At 46.4% G+C, this 25036-nt stretch overlaps 1 protein-coding gene across 4 annotated transcripts in view; it reads right to left on the bottom strand.

Moving 5' to 3' along the window:
• Soxn (SRY-box transcription factor soxNeuro) overlaps positions 1 to 25036 on the bottom strand; it is a 404681-nt gene that overhangs the window by 112119 nt on the left and 267526 nt on the right. The window contains exon 2 of one of the 4 annotated variants that reach the window (XM_076794260.1): positions 23486 to 23920. The exons of the other annotated variants lie outside the window; for them this stretch is intronic. Within the exon in view, the coding sequence (XP_076650375.1) occupies positions 23911 to 23920 (10 nt within the window). The 3' untranslated portion in view covers positions 23486 to 23910. Of the gene's footprint in view, positions 1 to 23485; positions 23921 to 25036 lie in introns of those variants that run through there. 4 annotated transcript variants of the gene reach the window in all.

Below are 25036 nucleotides of genomic sequence, written 5' to 3'. Positions count from 1 at the left end.
GCATTTTTGGCGAAAACGAGTGTGATTCCTAAGACAATTATTTCCTGCAACTTAATAAAACTGCTGAAAAGGGAGACCTATTTGGTGCTTATGTCTTGCAATTAACGCAAACAATTTGTATTTTTCATAAATATTCGCAGTCTATTCTGCTTATTCTCGTTGGAAATACATAAAATTCTCAGTCTGCTAATAAGCTAACCTGATAATTAAGGAAGTAATTCATTATATAATAAATGCAATTATAATGTAATTTTCTCGTTTCAAGCCTGAACCTGTTTTCTGACGAGCGAAGCGTGCATTGTTGCATTTGCGTTTCTATGCATTTGTTGCATGTGTAAATTTTTGGGAGATCGTGGAACAGGTATGTCTGTGGAACGGGTCTATGTCGTACTCCGTTGAGCTGAACCGTTGGGGAGTCTTGATGGTCCTAATTGATCGGGTTCGAGAGGGCCATTATTCCATTTTCCCAGGGATTCGTGGGACATGTCCCAAATTTAGCGAATCAAAGGGACTCGTGTAACAGAGTGCATCGCGGAGGAGCACGGCGTAGGTCCGTCGTCAAAGGCCCGGGGTGCACAGGACGAGCTGCATACACAGACTGCCCGGGAACTGTGGAAAATGAAACTCTAACAGTGGTGTGTAGCTGACGCGAGAACAGCCGCTCAAAGGAAGAGAGAGGAAAGAGAAAGAGAGAGAGAAAGAGAGAGAGAGAGAGTGAGGAGAGAGTCTCTCTGTGCTGTGAGCTGGTGACGAGGGTGTAGGCGGAGAGAAAGAAAGAAAGTCGGAAGAAAGGGAAGGAAAATCTCGGCGCGCACCTGTGCACGTATGAGCGAACGTGTAAAGGCGAATGGTGGGAACAGAGGGGAAACAGAAAAGAGCTGGGAGAACGAAAAGGAGTAGGAGAGTACCGACTCTCTGTGTGAACGGCTAGGAGGCTAGGGAGGGCGGAGGGGAAGGGGGAGAGAGAGAAGTGCAAAAAAAATGGGGGAAGGTGCGAATCACGCTCCCGCGAATCCTTTCTCCGGCGCCGCGAGGGTGCACTTAATTGCGAGTTTAAGTAATTAGTACGCGAGTCGGGAGCGCGTCGCTCGTCCTCGCTCGGTCGCTCGGTTCCGCGAGCACGGCGCAGCGCCCTTTATTTCTCTCTCTCTCCTCCCTCTCTCTCTCTCTCTCTCTCTCTCTCTCTCTCTCTCATTTTCTCTCGTCTTTTCTCCAGTCGGCTCGTTCCCTCTGGAGGATTCTTCGGGGAACACGAGGCAACGGGGTTGTTTCTGTTGCGCGCCTCGGCCCAGGCCGAATAATTGCAACGACGTCGACGTCGACGACGACGATGACGAGGCTGGATTGTAATTATAAAATGGCGTTTCGGACGTCCTTGCCACTTTCCAGGGAAGAAGGACCATCGTCGACGCTCGGCGCGGTGACGCTCGAGAGGAACAGGAGTACCCGTTACGTCGAGTATTGGGACGTGTAATGAGCAAGCTGCGACGAGCTTCAAAGCGCATCGCTTCGACGCGCCTCGACGTCCGCGATTGTTACTCCCCGTGGCGGTGACGTCACGCCGACGAAGAAGCCGATAACGCCGTCGAAAGTCGCGGAGACGCGTCACCGATAACGCTCGCTGGATTGCTGTGATAAGCTTCCTGCGACCGGTTGCCGACGAATTAAGTATCGGCCCCCGAAAACTTGCGGAGCTTGCGTTCGTTTTTGATACTTGTGCACGCCGAAGCGGTGGTAGAATTCGTGGGAGTCTTATATGATTTTGGGTGGGCGTAGCAGGATTCTCAAATTTAAGTGCTGAGAATTCGGCGATAACGATTTTGATGACTTGGTCCCTGTAGCAATGCTACCTTGATCGGTAGACTACAGATTTGCAAAGTAAAAATTGCATGCGCCGATTAGGAGATGCAGGAGACACGTAGACGTTTATTTCTTTGCTTCATACTTTTAATGAGCTGGAAACAACATTTGAATAAGGTGCCGAAAGGTCCCAGTTCGATCGTGATCCCGGAGGGTTCGCGCGGTGTAGAGGCAAGAATCATGCGAATCGATTCGCAGGGAACAAAGGGGACCCACGGAATCGGCGAACCGGAGTTTCGCGCACCCTCTGCTCGGCTTTCCGCCCCCGCGCAGGTGACAAAAGGCGAACGGCGAGGCATCTCGCGCCCGCACAATATATATTCGCGCGTAATTCACGCTCCTTTTCCGAGCGTGGAAGCCCCTCGAGGCATTCTACCTTTTAATTAGCCTCATTACCATAAAATAATTACAAAAAATTACAGTGGCGTGCAGCCCTTGGTGCAACGGCGGTGCAGTCGCGGTGCAGGCTGCGCTGCCGTCACACGCCGACGAGTTCGTACGTCCACGGCTCGCCCTCTCTCTCTCTCTCTCGCTCTTTTTTTCCATTAATCGCGAGCCGACGGTCTCTCGACGCCGAGATAATGCGCGGCTCTCTTTTTTTCCCCCGTTCGCGTTCGACCGAACCGGCCCCAGGGAGTGGATCTCGCGCCCACGTGCTCTAATGAGTAATTAGTAATTAGCAGCGACACATCCCGCGCACATCCAGCGCGAGCAGTCACGCATTTATCGCGTAATTAGGTGAGCCCGAGCCCGTCATTCGGGTTTATCGAATCCCGTTGCTGCCGACGAGGGGGTGGAGAGAGCTCCTTTGCTCTTTTTATTTTTCTCCGTGAGCCCCGATTGTGTCGAATACGGTGAAAAGTATTTCTCTCTATTTTTCTCTCGCCCCCGCTGCTCTTTCTCCCAAGCCCCCGCACTCGAAAAAGAGAGCACAGTCTCAAAGGGGAAATCGAAGAACGAATTGTGTGCCAGTTTGACGCTGTTCGCTTTGGCGCTTCGAGTTCGGTTGCGGGGAACAATTTCGTAGAACATTCGTCTCGAATGATTGCCATGGAGATCCAAAATTTCAAACTATTATAGTTCCTTGTCCTTTCAATAGTGGTCCCACAACATTTGCTTCTTCGTCTCCACATCACTGCGCAATTTTTATTCAGAATAAAAATTGTCCGTATTAAGTGGACATGAATGTCCTTGCTAAATCATCTTAATCATCAGAAAATACTGCAAGTCTTTCTGAATTCTTTAAATGTCTGACACGTCTGTTCCTTACAATAGGACAATTTTTATTTTCCAAGTGTTTGTCTAATTTTATTACACATATTTAGTCTAATGTTACAGCCGCAGATTGCACTACACAGAATCATTATAGAAGAAACATTTATACACATCACTTACTTCCAATATAATAAACAGTCCATCGAATAAATGCAAGTTCCGATTTCTTGTTTCTAATTATAATTTCAAGTTGGGATCAAGACCTCAGAAAATATTGATTATCCTCAAAGATCGAGCTCTTCCGGCCCGCAGAATAGCTGTCGAGTATCCACGATGGTTCCCGGGCGTTTGAAGTTGTTAAATGATTAAATAGATGATTTTTTTTCCCGCCAGAGGAGTTGCTATTGTAGGTGTAATCGGAAATGATGGAAATTAATTCGACACGGCCATTCCCGTCACGAATTTGAATACTATGTAACTTAAATTGATACAGGCATTGTGATACAGTGGAACGTGGCGATTATTCGATGAATAGGGAACCGGCGAGTCATCGAGAGCCGGGGTCGAACACTGTGACGAGTTAACTCGTCTTCCACGGTTAATTCTCTCTGTAATTTTACCCCTGTCCTGGATTTTTAATTGATTGCCTCCTCGCGCGTTCGGATTTTTGTATTTGCTCAGTCTGCGTACATTTTGGCCGCCCCCTTTTTCTCCCGAGCGAGGGATCGATCGAATCTTAATCAAAGATCTGGGTTAGGATTAATTAAAAAAATATCATCTTGTACCTGTATACATTTGCTGTAGTAAAATCGTTCGACTTGACCAAGATAGACGACTGACTTTAACAAAGTACACGAAGAATCGCGAAGAGCGATATCGACGATCGATACAAATCCACTGAGGGATCCAGATATAAATCCAAAACACCTGACCAGAGAGAGGCATTGACCCGTCTCGCGCGTCATCAGCGTGGAACAGTCGTCATTCGCGGTTGTTTGCGTCAAGAGCGGCTCCAGGGTAGCAAACCAGCGACGTCTTAATTACGTTCACCGGCATCTGTGCCAACGCGACGTTATCGCGGTGTAAATGTTAACACTTGGGAGCTGATAAGGAGCCACATAGCCGATGCAGTAGGCCACGCTTTCCGCGAAACGATCGACCAGGTGCCGTATCTCGAGACCTGCCGGTTTCGCGATTCCGAAACGATTCCATTCGATTCTCCGTCAATTCTCCAGAGTGAAACACGGAGTGACTTCCTCTGGTCCGACGATGGTTTTATCAACGGCGAACGGGAGAGCAACTGTTGATGTCTCGTGGACAAAGATATCCTGTCGTCCTGAAACATCCGCCGGGGACGTCCATTGAGCCTTCTCGATGACGAAACTTGCCTCATAACAAAAGTGTCCGTTTCGAAAGACGAACGTTATGGCGCGAAGGGACGAGAGCGGCGCAGGGGCCAAAGAACGGGACAGGCGAAAAGAAATGGCATAATTTGTCACCGTGGACGTCGCTCGGCCCGATACATCGCGCCGCGACTGCGATTAATCAACCAGCCGACGATAAATAATTAAGATTCGAGCGGTCGCCGGGTCGCCTCATTAATTACCGGTCCGAGGGCTTTCTACTAATTGTGAGCTGTCCGTTTCCATTCCTACCCGGTCCCGTTTCCCTCCGGGCGATCGTATCTGCTGTTCGAAAACGATTTCGCGCCGCGGGAGAGACCGAGGAGAGGAGAAACAAGAGAGTAGAGAGAGAGAGAGCAGAGGGAGAGAGAGGAGAGAGAGAGAGAGAGAGAGAGGCGCGTCCCGCTCGCGGAGAGAGATTCTGCGAAAGAAAAATAGCCCGTTATCGGCGGCAGCGTTTCGCGATTCGCAGCACGCGCGAATTAATTACGTTATCGCGGCCGGTGGCCGGTTTAACGCGGCCCGTATCGCGGCCGCGTGTTTTCGGCCGATTTATCGATCATCGAGTTTTAATTACGGACCGGCGAACGCGCCGTGCCCCCAAACTCCACCGATCACTATGCCTCCTGCATTAACCACGGGCCGATAGAGCCGAGTTTTTCGGCTTCGAGCCACTCCGAACCGTTTAAAACTGTCCCGCGAACATTCTCGTTCGATTAAATTACACGCGAAGAATCTTCGCTGCGAAAAACTGCTTCACGGAGAACAGACATTTCCAACTTCTGTCTCTGTTGCAGACTGATCTGCGCAGTATTTTTCCATCTCTGTAAATATTCGTTCCGAAATGGTTCCAGGATCAATCCTCGTTGCAACATTTCCGGAACTCACGACAATGATTATTGTATCCGTTGTACATGCGCACATGTTTTACAAAAACATTGTCGAAAAAGAGGAAACATGGTAGGTATCGATCTTCAACAGAGCGCTGGAATAAGTAAAACAGTCCTGTGTTTTTCATATTCGTGCACCGCATGTTATTCCGAATAGGAAGTTCAACATTTTATTTTGTCTTTTTATTTTATAGGTAATATTGAAATTTGGGGTATTAAAAAGAAAAAATTAGAAACAACATACTTTGGAGTAGAATGTGATACGGAGCGGAACGGGACATCGAAGTGAGAACTGTGGATGCTCGGAAATTTCGGTGTTTCGAGAACCTTGGTCGATATTATGACGCTGTTTTTGGGTAAATTCTGACACCTCGATCGAGGAGAGGAGAGGAGAGGCTCGCCGAGGTCGATCGCCGATTTTCGACGCCGTACGTCAGCTATCGCTTATCTGTTTCGGTGAACCACGAGAAAAACATTTTCGCGTTCTGCGACGCAAAAGACCAGTGTATGCGCCCTAGAGATTAGCTACATGGTCGAAAAGCTGCAACCAATAATTAGTCAATTAACATCGCGGTCTCGGAAATTGCAATTTCAGTGAGGAAAGATCTGCTTTTGAGCGAAAGTGAATAAATGAATAATCGAGATAGCACTTGGAATCTGTATGCAGAGTTATTCTACCATAGATTATTTTGTAAATAATATTTATTTCGTCAGAAAAATTGCAGTATGTCCCTGTTAAAACGAAAACAAAATGCCATTCATTTTCGTTGGTACACAGATTCTGTAAAAACTCATAGCAACTAATAATCCACTTCGGTCACCTATATCTGCTAACATAAATATTTGCCACTGTATTCAACATTTCCAGCTGCCATAAACGCAGAAATAGTCTCTACTTACAGTGATACGATATCTTTCTATCTGTTCTCACAAAAGCCGCAGAAAATGCCTCTATGATCGACTTGCTAAATTTCGAAATAATGCACGAGTGAAACTCGACAAAGTAAGGATTCCTCCGCGTAATTAGGGCCTAAATAACCATGACACAGTGTAGAAATTATAACGTATCCCACGCAGAATCTGAATGGTCTCGAAACTTCGCCATCAAAGTCCTCCAGGGTTTTTCATTTTCGCTGAAAGTACGAAAATTGTTGCACGTCCTTTTGAAAAAGGTTTCGCGAGTGTTTCGAGGGTGGCTCTCAGCGGCGGCGCCCCGAGGCGCTGACTTTAATTAACCATCAATGTTCGGAGCAGAAATCGCGCGCGGAATCAATTATGCGAATAATTTACGAGGGTCTCGGCGGCGCTGCGCGCGTTTCTAGCTTGGCTGTGCACACGCGGGGCTCGGTTTAACGGCAACATTGCTCGCCGAGAGCCGATGAGAATATAATTGCCGAGTCATTCATCAGGCATCGGCCGCCGCTGCACACTGCACGTGAATTACGTTAGAACGGATCGCATGCACCGACGGAACGTCCGTTTGGCCGAGAATGATTCCGCGTGCATTCCGCCAGGAACGCTTCGATTCCGACGCCGACACTGTGCGCTCTTCGGGCCCACAACGTACCGGAAGACATACGAACAACATCGTCATTTTCATTTTTCCTGGTTGCTCGGAATAATATTTATCGCATGGGTGGACAGAAGGGTCTTCGTGCAAATTGCAATTTCGAGAAATTTAACGAGGAACGCTTCATCTATCTTACTTAAACTCGTCAAGACATTAAGCGAACGGATTAACTCGTCACACTCATTTCTACAAGTTGCTGGAAATATTTATTGCTTGGCAATTATGCATATTGGAGAAAATCTCTCTTGAATTTTTCAAGAAATTGAAATATGAGACGAAGAATGTTCCATTGTAGCTCGATTGACGATTAGAAATTGATTTCACGGCACGATAAACAATAGCCGCTGAATTACGAGCGAGCCATCATGCAATAGTGTTTTCCTAGTGGCATTAGAGGGAGATAAGATATGTTCAATATTCGAGTGACGCGACAAACAGTAGCTGTATCTCTCGCTTGATTCAACCTCAGAAATCATTTCCCTCTAAATCACCAATCAACGTCCGTTTTAACTATTTTAGTCCCTCACTCTCGGGGGGGGGGGGGGGGGGCTGTTGAATTTTTATGGTCTGCACTTTTGATTCCCTGTAATCGAGAGAGAGGCGAAACGTGTTATTGCAGTGTGCGTACACAGAGTTGCCTGAGAAGTTTCCTCGAAGCAGCCATAAATTATCCAGGCTGGCTGCCGATAGACGGCATAGCGGGGAAGCGGAGGCTGCCAATTATCGTTGCTCTACTGGCTCGACAAATATTCAGAAGTCTTTAACCCTGACGAGAGCCGATTTCAGCGCAACAAACGTCACGAACGATCACGGTTAACCGCGGTTAACATCGCGGCGGAGAAGCGCGAGCAGTCGCTGCGCCGTGAAACCGGCCGATAACGCCTCGAATATGCTAAATTGCATAAGAGCGCCGCCGATAAATATGCATCGGACGCGCCGATGCGTGCGTCTACACGTTTTCCCCTCGAGTTTTTCCATCCGAGAGAGAGAGAGAGAGCAACGCAGACGGAATTCGAATCGGAGAGACTCTCCGCAGGATTTCGATAGGCCGTGCGCGACGCGAGAACCACTCGCGACAAGGATTCACGGCCGGGATCGATCGATCCTCTGTGTACAAACAGAATCCGACCTTGCGCGATACATTCTAATCTGCTCGTGACGTGTGCCGGTGCTCGCGTCACGACGCTAAAATTAAACGTCGGTACGTCAAATTCGTTTCGACACATCCTATCAGACTGGTGGTTCAATGGAATCGTTCGGCCGTTCGTTTGTTTATTTAGTTTAACGATGTCGATGCACTTGGAAACGAGATTGAAGGCGAACTGGACGCCGGAGGAATAAATTTCCAGAATCATTTCAGAGAGTTAAATTGACTGGAATCAACTTTAGTGTTATTTTATCCTGCGGATGTAGGATCGGTACACTGCAGACTTTATGCTTTTATTGCGCGCATGACCGTACTGAAAACTACAATATTCAAATCATCGTCAAGGTTTAGTAAAATCTTATTTGCGACAGGACACAATATACGGGATCATTCAATTTTGATTTCCAAAGAGAAGAATTAGAGCTGAGAAATTTTTCGTTTGCTCAAAGGATCACAATAATTTTTAACTGACGATCTACGCAGAAGGGAAGAAATTACACGAGCTAGCAAATTTTTGGTCCGCAGAAAGGATTACAGTCTAAAGATACCCGAACCGTGTATATATCACTTGAATTATGTTTCAGGGATACGTTTCGTGATGAAGATGTTAAAAATGATGAGGGATAGGTTTCCCCGGCGTCTCAAAGTGATTTCGAGCCCTTTGTTCGTGCGGAGATCGCCGCGTGACAGAGTGGACGATGAAAAGACGAGCCAAGGACCGGGAATATTGAAAAATTACGGCGTTACGTAACCTCGGACGAAACGTCCCGGAGATAAATGCGTGTCCCGCTAATTTCCGCCCTCGCGGCCGTCTACGGGCCGCGCGTCTTTTTCAACGCATGCGGCATAGGTGTCACGAGGATAGCGAATTTCATTTATTATTCTCGCGGGCCCGCGCGCGCGGCTCCCTCGGCGAGAGAGGGACAAGGCAGAAGGAGGCCGCGAGGATTTCTTTTCGCCGGCGACACACGCGACATTTATCACGCGTGTGACATTTTAATTAAATACGATGACAGTCTCGGTTCGGCCCACGAAATGTACCAAGCCTCTGGCGAGAGCCTCGCGCTCCGTGGGAACGGGTCTCGCGCGAATTAACACTTTTGTAAACGATCATTTTTCCTCTTCCATACCGAGCACTGGTTTCAGCTGCAAATTTTAAAACAGGCCGCTTCGAAGCTAATATTTATTGTAAAATTTGTTTCAAAATGCTGGACCCGTAGCTACTCGCTACTGGAAATGAGAGGTAAAAAGACCACCTCGTGAATTGACAGATTTAGGAAGAATGACAGATGTTACTTTGATGGAGTAAAACTGGGTGTTATTCGGGAGGATATGAGTTTGAAATTGGCGAATGTATACTATAAAAGTTCTGCTAAAATATAGCTTTTGTAGTTATTTGCTACCTCGAACGGGAACCGAGATTTTCACTATGTTAACAATGACGCAAATATGCGTCATCGGCCGTGAGTGTGTAAACTTTTTCTGTGACCATTATTTCTTTAGATATTCTGCTTCCTTGTGATACAGAGAACAAGCTGTCAACGTCTTCAATGGAATTATCAGTTAAAATATGCTTGAAAATATACGTAAAACATCGTTACCATCTCAATATTTCGTTTTCTACAATACTATCAATTATTTAACGAATTGTCTCTACGAATTAAAAATAAATACCAAGATTTCTATGCTGCTAGCACAGTAAACGATCCGACAATAATTTTCGCAGAATAATGCTGTAACTTTCGCGTTTTGTGAATCATTTTTTTCCAGTTGCGAGAGCAGCTAGCAGCGAATCGGAGTTATTTACGGTCGACGTGCGGCTGATTTCGGGTTTCGCGCGCGATCACAGAAAAAGGTGTATTATTCAAACGAGGCGGCAAGGTGTAATTATCATCGATCGGGTGGAATCTCGTTCCGCGAAGCGTAGGCGTGATTTCAGCGTGAATTTCCGAGCGGCGGCGTGCGCCGACGCGATGATTAGACTCCCTCGTAATTAAGACACGCCAGGAACTCGTTAAATTACATCGGGCAACTCGATGGAAATTAGTAAGCATCAACTTAGTACCAATTCCCGGTGGTCGGATTAATGGCAATCCCGCACGCGAAAACAGTTACCGGGAAAAATCGCGGTAAACCGTGACTCGGGATCTCGCCGCTGACATTACTTTGTATAGTTAGTTAACGCTCCCATTACACAGTCGAACAGGCAATCAGACCGTTCCCAGACGGTTCCCTAATTGCTCCAGAAATCAACTTTCTCACCGATTCTCAAAAAACCAAGAAGAAAATGAGAATCTATATTTCACTCACGAAAGACAAGGCGTGAGAGGTGGTTTAACGCGACTCGGAAGGCAGTTATGCGAACGCGCTATGAAGGCCACAGTTTCTACACTCGTTGCCAGCTCGAGTTCGAATCAGAACAGTGCACCAACACTGTCAAGTCTTCGGGGTACCACAAGAGGTCGAAATTCGAGGGTCGCGACAAAGCCGCGAGCTCCTATTCGTCCTCGATCCCATCGTGATCCATCGATCCGAGGACCAACCGGAATCGGAACAATGTCTAGGAGAGGGTTGGTGGGGGTTGGCTGGTCGGGAATAATTAAGACGACGTCATTATATCGCTTACGGGGCCATTCAGCGTCGAAATTAGCGTCGACCAGCACCGAAATCGCAATCGGCTCGGCGATCTTCCCCGACGACGATGTGCAGGTCCGATAGGGGGTCGCTGGCTGAGCCGGCTGCCCGATAAGGGCTCACCGGAGGGGCTCCCGGCCGGTCGCCACCGAAATTAAGACAAATCGCGGCCGGCCGATTGCGATCGCGTCCAATTAACCGGCGGACAGATCGGCCCCGGCTGCGATTCGTCGGCCGGTCGCGACGCTCACATGCGAATCGAGCATTAGGGGGTTGGCGATCGCGGCGGACTACCGCGGCGCGAAGATTGGCAAGCAAGCAAAGCAAGCAAGCAAGCAAGCACCGCACCGCAAGAGCACCGACTCGACTCTCTCCTGTTTTCGTTTCGGGACGATAATTCGAGAAGGACGGCGTGTACGGCTACCGGAATCGTGTCGTTCCGTTCGGCCCGAGGTCCGGGTTATCGGCCGGGACACCGGTTTATCAGTGGCTGCCCGCGGCCCGGCTGAAAAATCACCGGCCGGAAAATAATTGTTAAGTGCTTTATTAGCGCAATAACGCACGTCTGGGGTGTGGAAACGGAGCCAACGAGGGGAGATAGCAAGCCCACGCCTGCCACCGGGAGCCACCTTCGCGATTTATGGCCGACCCGACGCTGTCTACCTCTCGTTCTCCCTTGTCCGGCAGGTTTTTCGCGTTTCCTTTGTCCGACTCGCACCAAAGGACGCCACTTCGTTGTTGTTTGCTAGCCGGAGAGAACGATTGTCGCTAATCGAACATGTTTCGTAATTCCCGATACCGAGTCGACCTTGAGTCGACCTGCTCGGACGATCGCCTTTCGAAGCTACCGCGGTATTTGTGTTTTCGTGGAAACGGTCTTCAGCGATGTTCTCTATTTGACTGTTCACTCGGATATCACTTTTGCAATGTAACAGGATTGTAAAAAATCTCCTCGATCTTTATCTCCCCACAGGCACTCAGTTCGTTCCCGGCTTGTGGGCAGCAAACTGTGTACTCTTCAAGTTAGAAATCTGAATGTTTCCATTACTAATCCATTGGACCTCCATGATGTGTCTCTTGATAGTAGAATGGGTGAAGGGTCAATCGGAAAAGTGACAGGCCCTTGGAAAAGGGTTCGCCAGAATGTTTACCGTACCAACATTGTCCCGCATCGAGAACACGTTCGCGTCAAGATCGTTCGGTTTAACTGATCGGCGTGTGGCAGATGGGGGTGACGAGGGTCTTCCGACGCGTTGCGATCAGAAGAAGGCAAACAGGACGCTAACTACTAGAAATCCCGAGTTACTGCACCGTTCATACGCAACTGGAACGATGATCTTAATCTATTTCCTGAAGCGTCTCTCATTAATCCCCACACGGTATCGATTCAAACACAGAATTTATGTTAAATCGACGTCATTCGTTTCCTTTAAAGCGAAACAAAATTTTGTTATTCCCGTTACGATAATTTAAGCGTCAATTTATGCATACAGACTTTTGTTTTATCTCCTACGGCATTATTAGCCCCTTCCACTATAACACCGCACGTGATCGATTTCCGTTAAACCAAAATAAAATTCTACTCTGTTCTTGCTGATATTTAGCCATTAGATTCTTAAAGGTTCTAGTCATTGTCGGGGACTGGAGCAAACCGTAGAGTAACCGAGTAGTGGTTGAAAAGCGAGGAACAAGTGTCCACAATACAACTAGCGGTTCTCCGAGCAATCCTCCTGAGAATGATCGAGCGAAGGCCCGGGCCCAGGAAATGGGTCAACGTTCTCGCGAGAGGGCAATAAATACCAAGGGAACGGCGTAATTTTCGGGGGCAGCGGGATTCGGTCGTGGTTAATTTCACCAGGGACGATCCAAGAATAAAACCGACCAAGCCGGGGAAGAGGTAGCCCTGGCCAGGTTTAAAAGAAGTGAGAGAGAGAGAGGGGGGGGGGAGAGAAACCCGTCTCGGAGAGGTTTTGTCCCCCGAGTGTATCGGGTGCCGTGATCCCGGTTAGCAGTCGAACCGGTGGTGCTATTAACGACATTAACGCTACTCCGGGCAAACACGGCCCTATATCATTCCTACGGGGCCTGCGGAATAATAAACAATAAATTCCGGTGAAATACGGCGTCGAACAAGCGTAACCCATTTGTTTGCGATAAACTGACCCCGCAAGCTAGTCGGAACCAGTCTGCGACGATCGTGTCTTAAGAGAATTCTTCGCGACTCGCCCCCTGTAGGCAACCAACCCCCTTTGACCAGCGAAAAATTCTCCCGACGGAAGATTCGATCTCGAGCTCCTCAATTTCTACATTTTTCATTATTTCAACGCTAAGCCTGAGCCTCGAAAGCAACTAGTATATATTGTCTTATAAAATTGACGAGATTGAATTTATTCAGACTTCGCGCGGTTCTTATTGCAATTGTGCTCTACTGGAAATATATTTATAACTTCAATAATCGTAAAATAAAAAATCTGGAGTCGGTCATTTCGTTTAGTGTTAAGTCATGTAGAAATGAATAAAATTAAAATTTCTCCGTGGTGTATAATTTCCGGGAGGAAGAAGAAGCAGAAAATTAACTTTATGTACTCTCCAATGATCGAGTATCGACCACGAGAAGATACAATTATTACTCGGCTGAGAGGAAATTGATGACACAGTACATATTTAGTAGACCGTGATCACGTGTATCACTCGGTATTCCAAATCAAAGGGGTGAAGAGAGTTCTCATCAATTGAGAGGCGAATTTTTGGCGACGACGTTTTTTTATTCGCGATTCTCAGTGTCGGAAAGTCGCGGTCCGAACGGTTCCCGGACACGAACGCACCGCGGATTAAGGAACTTAATAAGCGGCCGATTAAAAATGCAACCCGGACGTGAAACGCAAAAAGAAGCAGAGCGGGCGCATCGTCGAACTCCCTCGGTCGCAAAAATACGATCGCGCGTACGTTATCGTGCCAATTAACAAATTGGAGGGACCAACTGGATTCCCGATGACGGCCGTTCGTTGCCATAACTGTCCTGCTCGTGCCATAAACACGGGTACCGTCGACAAAACGACTGCGACGAGTATGGGGAGCCCATGGGCGCGGAAACCAACCGGGAGGCGAAGAGGCGAGAGGACCTTTTGGGCCTACGGGGGACCAAATATTGGTACCCGAATTATGCGAGGACGTTCAGTCGCTTATACAAAGTGGGCAAAGACTTTTAATCGGCGCCGCAATTAACGAAACAACTTCTGTGAAGTTAAATCTCCTTGGACTTCTGCTGGGAGCTGAGAACGGTACCAATAAAGTATTTTTAAATCGCTCTCTACTTATTGCCTTGTTGTAAAATATTCAATGTTACCTGATAGAGTATTCTAAAAATGCTATAGGGTAAGGGACCCAATTACCGTGGGGGTACCAATTATATTGACTATATTAATTGTACTCATTTTTAAAGCATAATGGATATTAAATTTTTTTCATTAAAAACAGGTAATATATATGTTATATATCTCTCTTTTAATATTCATTATGCTTTATAAATAAGGACAATTAATGCAGGCACAGTAATGTGTACCCCTACAGTAGTCCCTTACCCTAGTCCAGTCATTTTTGGGGGACATTTGGTGACAGTGTTTTCTGAAAAATGGTACCGAATAGGTATTTTTGAAGATTTTTTTGAAATCGTTCTTCCGGGTGCTGAAATCGAATTATTCCTTTACTATGCAATCTGGTACGAAACACATTTAAATAATTGCATGGGAAGAATCTCTCTTAAAGGTTTTAGTGTCTTTTTGTACACCCAATAGAAAACGGTAACTACTATTATTAGCATTTGTACTAATATCATTTTAACGTTCTCAGAAGAATTTTTCTGGAAGCTAAATTCAATTTACTCTTTTCTCATGGGACACGTCCCGTCGAAAAATTGAAAGATTTTGTTTTAGTAATTTTTCTGGAGGTCCAAGTCTTCTCATTCTCTCCATAAAATATGGTATTGTGTCTGTCTTTATTAAGTTTCAAGATGTCGCAGTAGTACACGGCATAGCGTACAGTGGAAGATGAGTATCAATCGGCTAATTGCCAGCCGGTAAAAAAATGGCACCGAAACGTATCTCTGAGGGATCGCGTACCAGGACCCACGGCGAATCCTTTGGCCAAGGGAGACCGGGTTATTGGCTGGTAAAGCTTACTTGAACGTTAATAACAAGGTCGTTTCACACCGGATACTCGATTGCACGGTGGCAGCCTGCCAATATCCCTGCGCGGCTCCATAAGGAGTGCGTTTTAGGTAATTGGCCGTGAATATTATCTTACTCGGGGGTTAGTCGAGTCAGGAGAGTCGGGAAAGGGAGAAAGCAGGGACGACGATACCTTGGCGAACCTGTGAGGGGATTTTTTCCATGGTGAAATCCAACACTGACATCGACACTTCCTCCTATCTGTCAGAACTTGCCCGAGAATCCAACCGCGAACCAACCAATTTACATCAGAACGATTTACATCAGACTCACTACGAGACCACACTACACGAAGAAACATTGTAACCTTTAAAATTTCTGTGAATTTCAGAAATTCTCTGAATTCTTTCTTTCAGTCGTAAATTTCTGTAAATGCTGAAGCATATTTGTAATTTACAAACGTGTTGGAATGATTTAAGTCAAGAACGAAATAATGAAGACCAAACGAAAAGATTATAGTTTGACCAGTATGGGCAATCAAATATTTACAAAATTTTCCGACTCACAAAGCGGTCTTTTTAAGGAAACGGGTTCATCGTCGAGGATTCTGATTGGTAGTTTCCCGGAGTGTGAGAGGATCCAAGGTACAGTCTAGGGATTTGTACAGGCGTTTTTGTTTTTCCAGACGTTAATTACAAGTCGTCCGGAGCGTTTCTTGTCCAGGTACGCCCTCACCTGGCGCCGTTCGTGATTCAGAGCCTCGTCCGGCATTCCGGCGTCGCGGCTGGTTAAAATTCCCGGCCGAAAGTTGGTACGTTTCAATTAGAGAGTTTTTCTATTCCGGCAGAGAGGAGTTACGGCCCCGCGGGGGGAGCGTCCGGGGGCGTCGAGATTAATCACGCGGCGGAGTGTTCTTGGCCGGCAATTAATTAAACGGTCACGGGTTAGCAATAGGGGCTCTCTATTCACGAGATAGCTTTATCAATGCCGTTCCGTTTGCCACCGTGTGGTGGTCGTCTCTCCCTCTCTCTCACTCTCTCTCTCTCTCTCTCTCTCTCTCTCTCTCTCTCTCTCTGGCTGGGTCTCCGTAGAAAATTCCTCGCTAATGTATGCGCAAACATCCCCCGGGCCGAGCTCGGGCCGAGTCGGGCTACGTCGGGCCGGGCCCGCGTAAATCAGCCGAGAAACAGAGTCAGGTGCGAGCCGCGTGGGCGTACGAGAGCTTAGACGTTGTCGCAAGACGCATGTGTACACCGGTTTCGGGAAAGTTATGGTGGAAATGAATTTCTGCGAGAAACACGCGATTCCGGAGAGTTATACATGCTCGTTCACGGACGGACGGATTTTTCTTTGGTCTGGCCAATGGCAGGGAAGCCGCGCCGTCAAAAATCGGTCCGTTCGAACGATCGCTCATAACTCATCGACCGGCGGACGAGATGCCGCGAGAACCGGCCGTACCGCGAAAAACCGCGTTTAATCAGCGACGATTATGCACGCGGTTTTTGCGCGACGCCGCCCCGCGCCGCGCCGCGCCGTGCCGGTGATTTGAACGACCGCGGAAAGAGCAGAGGCGCATCGTTCCCTGTTTTTGGGAAATTTCTTTCGTATCTGTCTGGCGTATTGTTCCAATCGTTGATTGTATACTTCGTTTTAGAATTGCTCTGGACACGTTCTTTACCTCTCAGTTCGGCTTTTAATTAGTTTAGCGTGGATCGTTGGTGGACTGTTAAAGTGAGTCGTAAACTAGCCGAACCACTTGATTGATAATCCTTAACTAGCGAAAAAATTGTTTCCATCCTGATGCTCCAGTGAAAATGGAGCTGCATTGCGACCTTTTATTGCAACAGACTGAAATGAAATAAAATTATATTTTCTGTCTTCACGACCGTTGAAAACTAAAAATTGACCTATTAAATTTTTGTCATAAATGCATAAAATCGACGGTCTAATTGTTAATAATCGAGTTATGCCTCGCTCCGATTGCGCCAACATTTTAACCGTGTTAAAATAAATATTCCTACTAATCAGGTTCAAAACTTTTTCGTACACGCAATATTAACGGTCCTGTTTCGACCGGCATTTGAAATTCGCAATCAATCGCGACTCTCTCGACCTCGATCAAGATCAGTTGTGTTTACAGGAGAATAGATACCGGATTGTGTAGATCGGGAGCGTGGATCCTCGCTCGCGCGGGGTAACGGTAGCGCTGTTCGAGATCGATCCTATCGCCTCGGCTCGAATCGATCTGCATCGGAAAGAAGTCGAGGCGGTTTTAATTGAATCGGTGGATCGCGGGCGGTCCGACTCGCGATTCTTTGGCCAGCAACGATCGCCATTACCGTAACAAACAAGTGCTCCTTATCGAGCGTTTATTGCACGTCGCGGAGTAATAGCTTGATATTGCATCGTCCCGATAAAACCGGCGTGCCGGCCAAGATAACACGCCCCGGACCGCGAATATACGTATGTAAAACACGCGACGAAAATTGATCGCGTTAGTATGGATCCCTCCTGTGATCTTCGTATTTTCCGTCTTTTCACTCCCGATATCGGAGATATAGCCACGGATAAATGCCGGCTCGTGATAAGACCACGGATAATTGACGACAGTCGGACTTGCGGAGCTGCGTTGCAATAGTACGTGATTTTTAATCCGGCATGCTTCGTTTTGTTGTTCTCTTTGCAGCCTGATTTCAGCCTCATTTCAGATCAATTGCGTGACAATACTTTGCATACTCTATTACTCTCTATACTGTGTTGTTCTATATTCTCTACACTCTATACATGAAATTTCTCTGTATTCAAAATTTGTTTACAATTTCTATAAAACCCCCTCTGTTTTCATAAATTACGAAATTTCTATCGAATAATTTTCATCGCTATTAAATTTTCTTTCAAAATATTTTCCTAAAGAGTTGCCAATTAATTCTTATTAATATTAAATTCTTCTATATTCAAACATTTTTTATAATAATTTATCCTCTACCGGCAACTACTAATTTTTACTACAAATGCATAAAATCTGCAGTCTAACGATCGGACTCGGCTTTACCGCATTGCAATAGTACATGATTTTTACTCCTGACCTTGACACCTCGGTTCAATTGAAATCTAAGAAAAATAAAGGCGATTGCTACTGTTAGACACTACAAACTCTTGATACTGATACTCTGCTCATTCCCAACGATCCCTGTATTTCTCGACTCCCGATATCGCAGATAGAAATCGGCTCGGATAAATGCAGACTGGTGATAAGGCCTCGGATAATTAACGATAATCAGACTTTCGAAGCTACATAGCAATAGTACGTGATTTTTATTCCATCGTGAGATACGCTACGTTTTCTCTCTCTCTCTCTCTCTCTCTCTCTCTCTCTCTCCCTCTGCTTTGGAATGAGAGTCGATTGACGTTTCGGATCAATTGCGTCAAGATATACTCTACCTGTTCGCTGTTCTCGACGCGGAAGATCGAAATCTAAGGGGAATAAATGCGAGGAGACAAGACGAATGCTACCGTTGGAGACTCGATGGCGTATGCGAGGCTTGATTCATCGCCTGCATTAATAAATACACTGACGGATCGGTATTTGCACATTTGGTCGATCGGCGGATCTTATCGCCGCGGTCGGAATGCTTTTTAACGGTGTTGGAGCGATACTGTGACGTTGCCTCGTTTGACAGCGATTTTTCAGTCTAATTTAACCTGTTCCTATGTTTGATCGTCACATTATGGACGAGAGGTATGGATATTTATTCTGAAGTTGTTATTGTAGGAATTCGTTGTTTCTCCGGCCATGCGAAAATGATTTTTACAGTCGAGACCCTGAGACGTTAGTTTTCGTTCGATTTCAGATGTTGGTTTAAGTCGGCAGTTTGATTTAACATGCAATTATTCGACTTCGGATATTATGTCAAAAATGAGTAGCTGCAACTCGAAACAGTGGAGAGATTCAATAAAGTCTGATGCTATTGAAAACTTCTAAAGTTTTATACGAAAAGCGAAGAAATTCTTGAGCATTCTTGTAACGGACAATTTTTATTTTGCACAAAGATCCGCGGTCTAATAACTGTACACTGTGCTAAGCACGGCAGCAACGCCGAGAATTCTTGTAGCGTTCAAAAATATTGTGTCCCCCAAAATGTCCATTGTTTACAGGATCAATAAGTGATTTATACTTCCCATCATTCTAAAACGTCTAAAGCGCGTTCTTCCTTTGTCAGACGTTCTATTATCGGAACCTCTCTCAAGAAAGTGCCATCATCCTGTTAGGAAACTTCACAGGTCGTCGAGCAGGCGATAATATATTTATAAAAGTGTCCAAATACTTACGAGCAGCCCCGTTATCAGCAAGCAAGCGTTCTGCTCAGGTGTGCCAACAAGAATACCAGCAGATCCGACGAAAATAACGTGTCAAAAGAGCGTGGATCCTCGTTGACACAGCCAGAACAGTCTCGGGGAGCCATGCAGATCGATTCGATCGCGTCAAATCACAAACGTCTAGAGCAAAGCGTGCAAAGCCAGGACAGAAAGATAGAACGATGTAAAAATCTATTAGGTCACTGCAAACATATTTTCACCAACGTCACTGCATACGTTCATGCTGACGACTAATTTCTTCGACTATTCTAGCCTTCAAAAAATCTAAAAAAGTTCCGGAATAGGTATTTAAATTCCTATTTTAATTCACAACCGTTCGAACGTATCAAGCATTAATGGAGAAGGAATAAATATCGAAGAGACAGATAGTGAAATTTCGCTCCGGACATAACCTTGGTTGCCCGCGGTCAATTGGGCACGAACTTTTGCAGTGGCCTAATAATTTCAGGTAGAAATACAGATACAGGACGAAGGAAAGCGACCGGTCGTGGAAAATCGCGGAGCGGGCCGAAGCGGGCCGAAGCGGGCCGCTCGTGGCTGCTCGTCCTCTAGGGGCGTGAAACACTTGAAAATCCCGGTTATGCAAAACATAGGAAAACGGCCCTCTCGAGGCCAGGACGTTAGGTGGAACACGTAATTGAAAGCACTTTAGAGACCCTACGCGAGGAGAGAAAGAGAGAGAGAGAGAGAGAGAGAGAGAGAGAGAGAAAGAGCGAGAAAGAAAGAGAAAGAGAGAGAGAGAGAGAGTGCACGCACAACGAGCACTCGCATTTGCATTCAGTGGCGGAGGGAATGCCTTTTAACCGAAATGACTGCCGTGTGTATGACAAACGCCAGGTTTATGTGCCGGAACGATGGGAATATTTATTGGCGCGAATTAATGTCTCCGCTCGTCCGTGGCCGGACGTTATATTTATTGGGACATTTCGACGCGCAACGTCCAGAGGCCGCGCAGGAAAAAACGAGACACCATTGAAAAACGGGTGGAGGGAAACTATTCAAGGGAAAGGGACACACGCGCACGACGAGAGAACAGAAATCCGTTTCGCCCGCGGAATTGATGCCTTCTTCGCGGTTGTCTCATCCCTATCGTCAACGTTTCCGCGCCGGATAGTATTTCTCGCGGTTGACTTTAAGGCTCCATAAACGTGGGGGCACCGAGAGATCTTCTGGAAAAAAGGATCTAATAAATCGGGACCTAAGAAACAGAGAGAGAGGAGAGAGAGAGAGAGAGAGAGAGAGAGAGAGAGAGAAAGGGGAGACTGTTCTCTCCTCTCCTCGAATCGGTTGGTAGATCTTCCCGAGAGAATTTTTCTTCGTGTTCGGCCGACGTCTTCGAGAACAGCGGATAGAAGAATGTAAAGAATTTAAAAGGGTTTGTTAGAGAAATCGCATGCAACATACACAGAGAGAAAACCACCACAGTTCTTTTGAATTTACCTTTTTTTGATCCTCTGTTTTTTTGTTTCTCTCTCTCTCTCTTTCGTGTTTCTTTTAGATTGTTCGATGTGAGGTAGCGAGATAAAGAATAAACACAGTTGGACTACTCTTAATTAATATACATATGTATATATGTATATATATAATTCGTAATTGCCGCGGCGACTCGTTTGCCGCGGCGAACGTATGTACATGTTACAGAGTTTTGGCGACTTACAAACTCCACAGGTTACGGATTATCGGAACGTTTTGTACAATGAGCTCCTTCGTCGATAGTCTCTCACTCGCCACGGATCGGTCGCGATCGCGAAAGAGACGCGACGGTGCGTTTTGTTCAGTGCGCTCGTCAATAAACGATGAACGATCTCCCGCGGAATTTCGTGTCTTTGTGTTGCGACGATCTTTCGCGGATCTTGGATTCTCGATCGGGAACTCGAGACTCGGACGCGAACGGGAAACTTCGATCGAAGGTATAGCACGTTACAACTCTATAAAATTCTGAGAACCTAAAATTTATTGAATATTTTTTTTTTCAATTTCACCTGTTCACTGGGCGATCTACCAGTCGTGTATGATCGACAAATGGATACATATGCAAGATAAAAATAGTCTGCATGAGCAATTTCATTGACTAAAAATTATACAACAGTGTCTTAAAATTCTCTGAACGTGTTTTTTTTATTCGGTGTACTTATGTTTGGCATAAAATCTGCAACGATCGGAAATTGCTCTTGACTGTGTACATGGAGTCTTGGAAACGATAGAGTATTTTTTTTCAGAAATTGTAGTAATCCCGATTTCAACGATATTTTAATTATTTTAATCAAGAAGCTAGACTAGTTTCACTAATTTTACTGTGAGAAAATGAAAGATGCTTCGGAGTCTACCCCGACAAGGGTAGACCAGTCACGGGATGGAGAAGGATGGACATGGTTTGGTAATGAGGTAGTGGTAAAAATGTTCAGCTAATTCTACAATCAGAATATTCTCGTAAATAAATAAAACAATTAACAGTTTGAGATTGCTGTATTCATTCTTTTCGTGAACAGTTCGAATTAAATCGATCACGAAGTTTCTCGCGCTGCAGATCGGTCGAGGATCTAAGAAGGATCACGTCGCAGCACACAGACGCTGGAAATCGAATCTTGCTTAGATCTCGAGGATCCTTGTCCTAAAAGGATGACCCGCGACTTCCGTGACCACCACTCCATTTCTGCGAGTTGTTCATCGTTTTTCGCGGATCGGTCGCGATACAAATAGGTCGTGTTCGATGATTTAGATTACAGGAAAGATCGTGGAAAATCGCGAACGTTTACGAGAACGATAATCGCAACAATTATAATAATTACAATAATAATAAATGAAGTTGACGATGACAATAATAGTTAAAAAAAAAAAAAAAGAACGAAGTCATTGAATTAATAATAATAATGTTAAAATAATTAAATGATAATCATAGATTTTAGAGTCGCTGGAGTAATAATAAACGTAAATAGTAAATACTAATGATAATGTTCCCCGGTTTCACGGGGGTGGTCGGGCGCTTTAGGCCTCGAGATTTTCCGATACAGGGTTCTGTCTATGTACAGGGGGTTGCTTCGAGGCGGAACCGGGGAAGAACCGGGGAACGATCAACAGCCAATCGACACATTCTTTCTCGCCTGCGATCGCGACGGACAAAATTTCGCCGCTAAAATTCTTGCACCATTTCTCCAGTGGGATAATATGCGCAATAAATACTGTTTTCTTGTTTTCTTATTTTCTCTCGACTCTTTGTCTCTCTCACTCTCTCTCTCTCTCTCTCCCATACACAGTCATGCACACTTGCGGACTCGGACACGATCTACTCGTTTCTCCAGTAGCAACACGTCTCGTCGTCCGTCGAATTTGTTCGGACGCGTCTGTTCGTCTCGACACGATTTCGGAGCTCTGAATCCACACGCTCGCATACTCTCGCGTCGCTTTGTTTCGGCCCGCTAATTGGAACGGTACACGTGCGATTGGACGCCGACAGACGTCGAACGAGACGTCGTTCTAAACCGGCGCGGCGCAAAGAAGAAAAAAAATATTGCTAAGGCGAAAAATATAATACACATTTGGCTCCCTATACGGTTTCTCTCACTCTCTAAACATAAATATATATATATATATATATATATATATATATATATATGTGTGTGTGTGTGTGTATATATACATATGTATATACAATATATGCACACAGACACGCGAAGCCGCGACACATCTAGCTCTCTCACCGTTTCGAATCCCATCCACCGTTCGATTCAATCCCTCTCTCTCCCTTTCTCACCTTTCTCTCTTCCTACACGCTTACTGTCGGCCATTCTCGAACCTCCCTCACGGCTATACCCTGGATACTTCATTCTTACGCGCGTGCCACGTCGTGCAGGCGTTCGTTTATCACAGTAAGGTTTTATCGTTTCCCTTTCTATCTTTCTCTCTCGAACACACACACACACACACTCACACACACTCTCTCTCTCAAATTCTCCCTCAGACATACCTCTTTCCCGGAGAAAACGAGCGCGTATAATACACGTCGAGAGTAATCATCTCTCGCTGGTCCGATCGACCCGTTCGCTGGTCGATCCCTAACGGGGGTAACGGTGGCGCGGACGCGACGCAAAGGGGGGTCGGACTCGAGCGAGACGATCTCTGCGCTCCTGAAGGGATACGCGGCTCGTCAAAAATAATATTAGAGGAGTGACGGGGGCAAGTGGGGGCCGCAGCAGAAGATTCGTCGCAAGCTGGGGATGGGGCACGCGGTTTTCCATCAAATATCGTCGATCCTTCGCCAGCGGAACGTTGTTTCTCTTCTCGTCCTTCCGACGTGCCCGATCACCGGGGCTCCTCTCCTCTTTCTCCTTGGTTGCTGTTCAGCGTGCAAAATGGCGTCGAATCCTTGACGAGAGAGACCGTCTTTCCCTCACCGTGTCTCTCTCTCTCTCTCTCTTTTCGTTTCTCCTGCGCTGCTGCTGCTGCTGCTGATGCCGGTCCGTGAAATTCTGTCCCGAGGTTGCGAGAAACCATTCGAGCTCTCTCGCCTCGGCCCCCACGTTTCCCTTTTGCAATTTCTTTCTTTCTTTCTTTCTTTCTCTCTTACGTCTAAACTTTTTTTTTGTCTTTTTATTTCTTTCGAGCGAGTCCTCCCGCGCGTGTACAGCCGTCCGTCCATGCTTGTGTCACTCTAAGCTATCCTACGAGGTTATTGTTTTAACGTTAAGTTTCAGGGGATTCCAATGTAGTTGGTTTTATTTTGTTGGTGATTTTATTTTTTAATTTGGGGCTTGGGGACGTATAGGGTGAGTCAGAAGAAGACGCGCTACCAGACCCTTCCGTGTATCTCTCTTTCTCTCTCTCTCTCCCTCTCTCTCTCTCTCTCGTCATCTCGCGTGCGTCGAGAGACTGCCTCGATTTCGAAACGAATCGGAGAGGAAGACGACGCGGATCCGCGACAACGAAACCGGCTAACACGAGCTTCTGTTGACTCAGCCTACGGAGACTCGACGCTTGCTTTTTGATCGCGACCCGTCGAACGTTTTCAATTTAAATCGCTCGAAATTCCCTACGTTCTGGACCCTGAGTGTAGATCGCGCCGAAACTGATTGCTCGCGGACACACCGGGATAAAAAAAAACCCGAGAAACACCGGCACTCTGATAGAACACGATGGGACGAAGGGCACGTGGAAAAAAGATGAAAAGCGATGAAGAAGAACACGGTAAGAGAGCTCGTCGAGGAGTTCGGAAAAGGAAGATCATCGAAGAACAATCTCCTCCAACCATTCCGAAGAGAACGCGGCGGCGGCGGCGGCTGCGGCGCGGCGGCTACGCCCTTTTCCCGAGAGCGAAAGGGCCGCTGGTAATCAGCGAATTATGAGAGAAAATACGAGGATCGAAAGGCATAACCTACTATAGCAAGCTTCTAATCGATCAGGGACCTAGGATACCGTTCAACTAAATTCATGCGTTTTTCACCTAGCACGACCCCGTCCGCCGTGTGTACCAGCGGACGCCAAGCTATGGGGAACTGCGTATAGGGTGTCGGTGCTAATTGTTACACGTACTCAGGATTAATCATAGGGTCCAGAAGTGGAAATGTCGTCGCGACGGTGTTAGTATGCAAGTGAGCGCAACGCACGCGGGTTTAGAGAAGCGTACGAACAGACTGCGGATCTTCGACGAAATAAACGTTCTCTGCATCGATTACAATAAATCAAATTTTATTTCTACTCTCGAAATTGCACGTGAATGCAGACGATCCACAGTCTAGTTACCAGTTTCATGGGGCAGTGGCGTCACGCGAACCATATCG

The sequence above is a fragment of the Halictus rubicundus genome, chromosome 1, assembly GCF_050948215.1.
Source record: "Halictus rubicundus isolate RS-2024b chromosome 1, iyHalRubi1_principal, whole genome shotgun sequence".
NCBI classification, from domain to species: Eukaryota; Metazoa; Arthropoda; class Insecta; order Hymenoptera; family Halictidae; genus Halictus; species Halictus rubicundus.
Note: the sequence above shows the minus strand (reverse complement) of the source record. Positions and strands in the feature narration are given on the sequence as shown.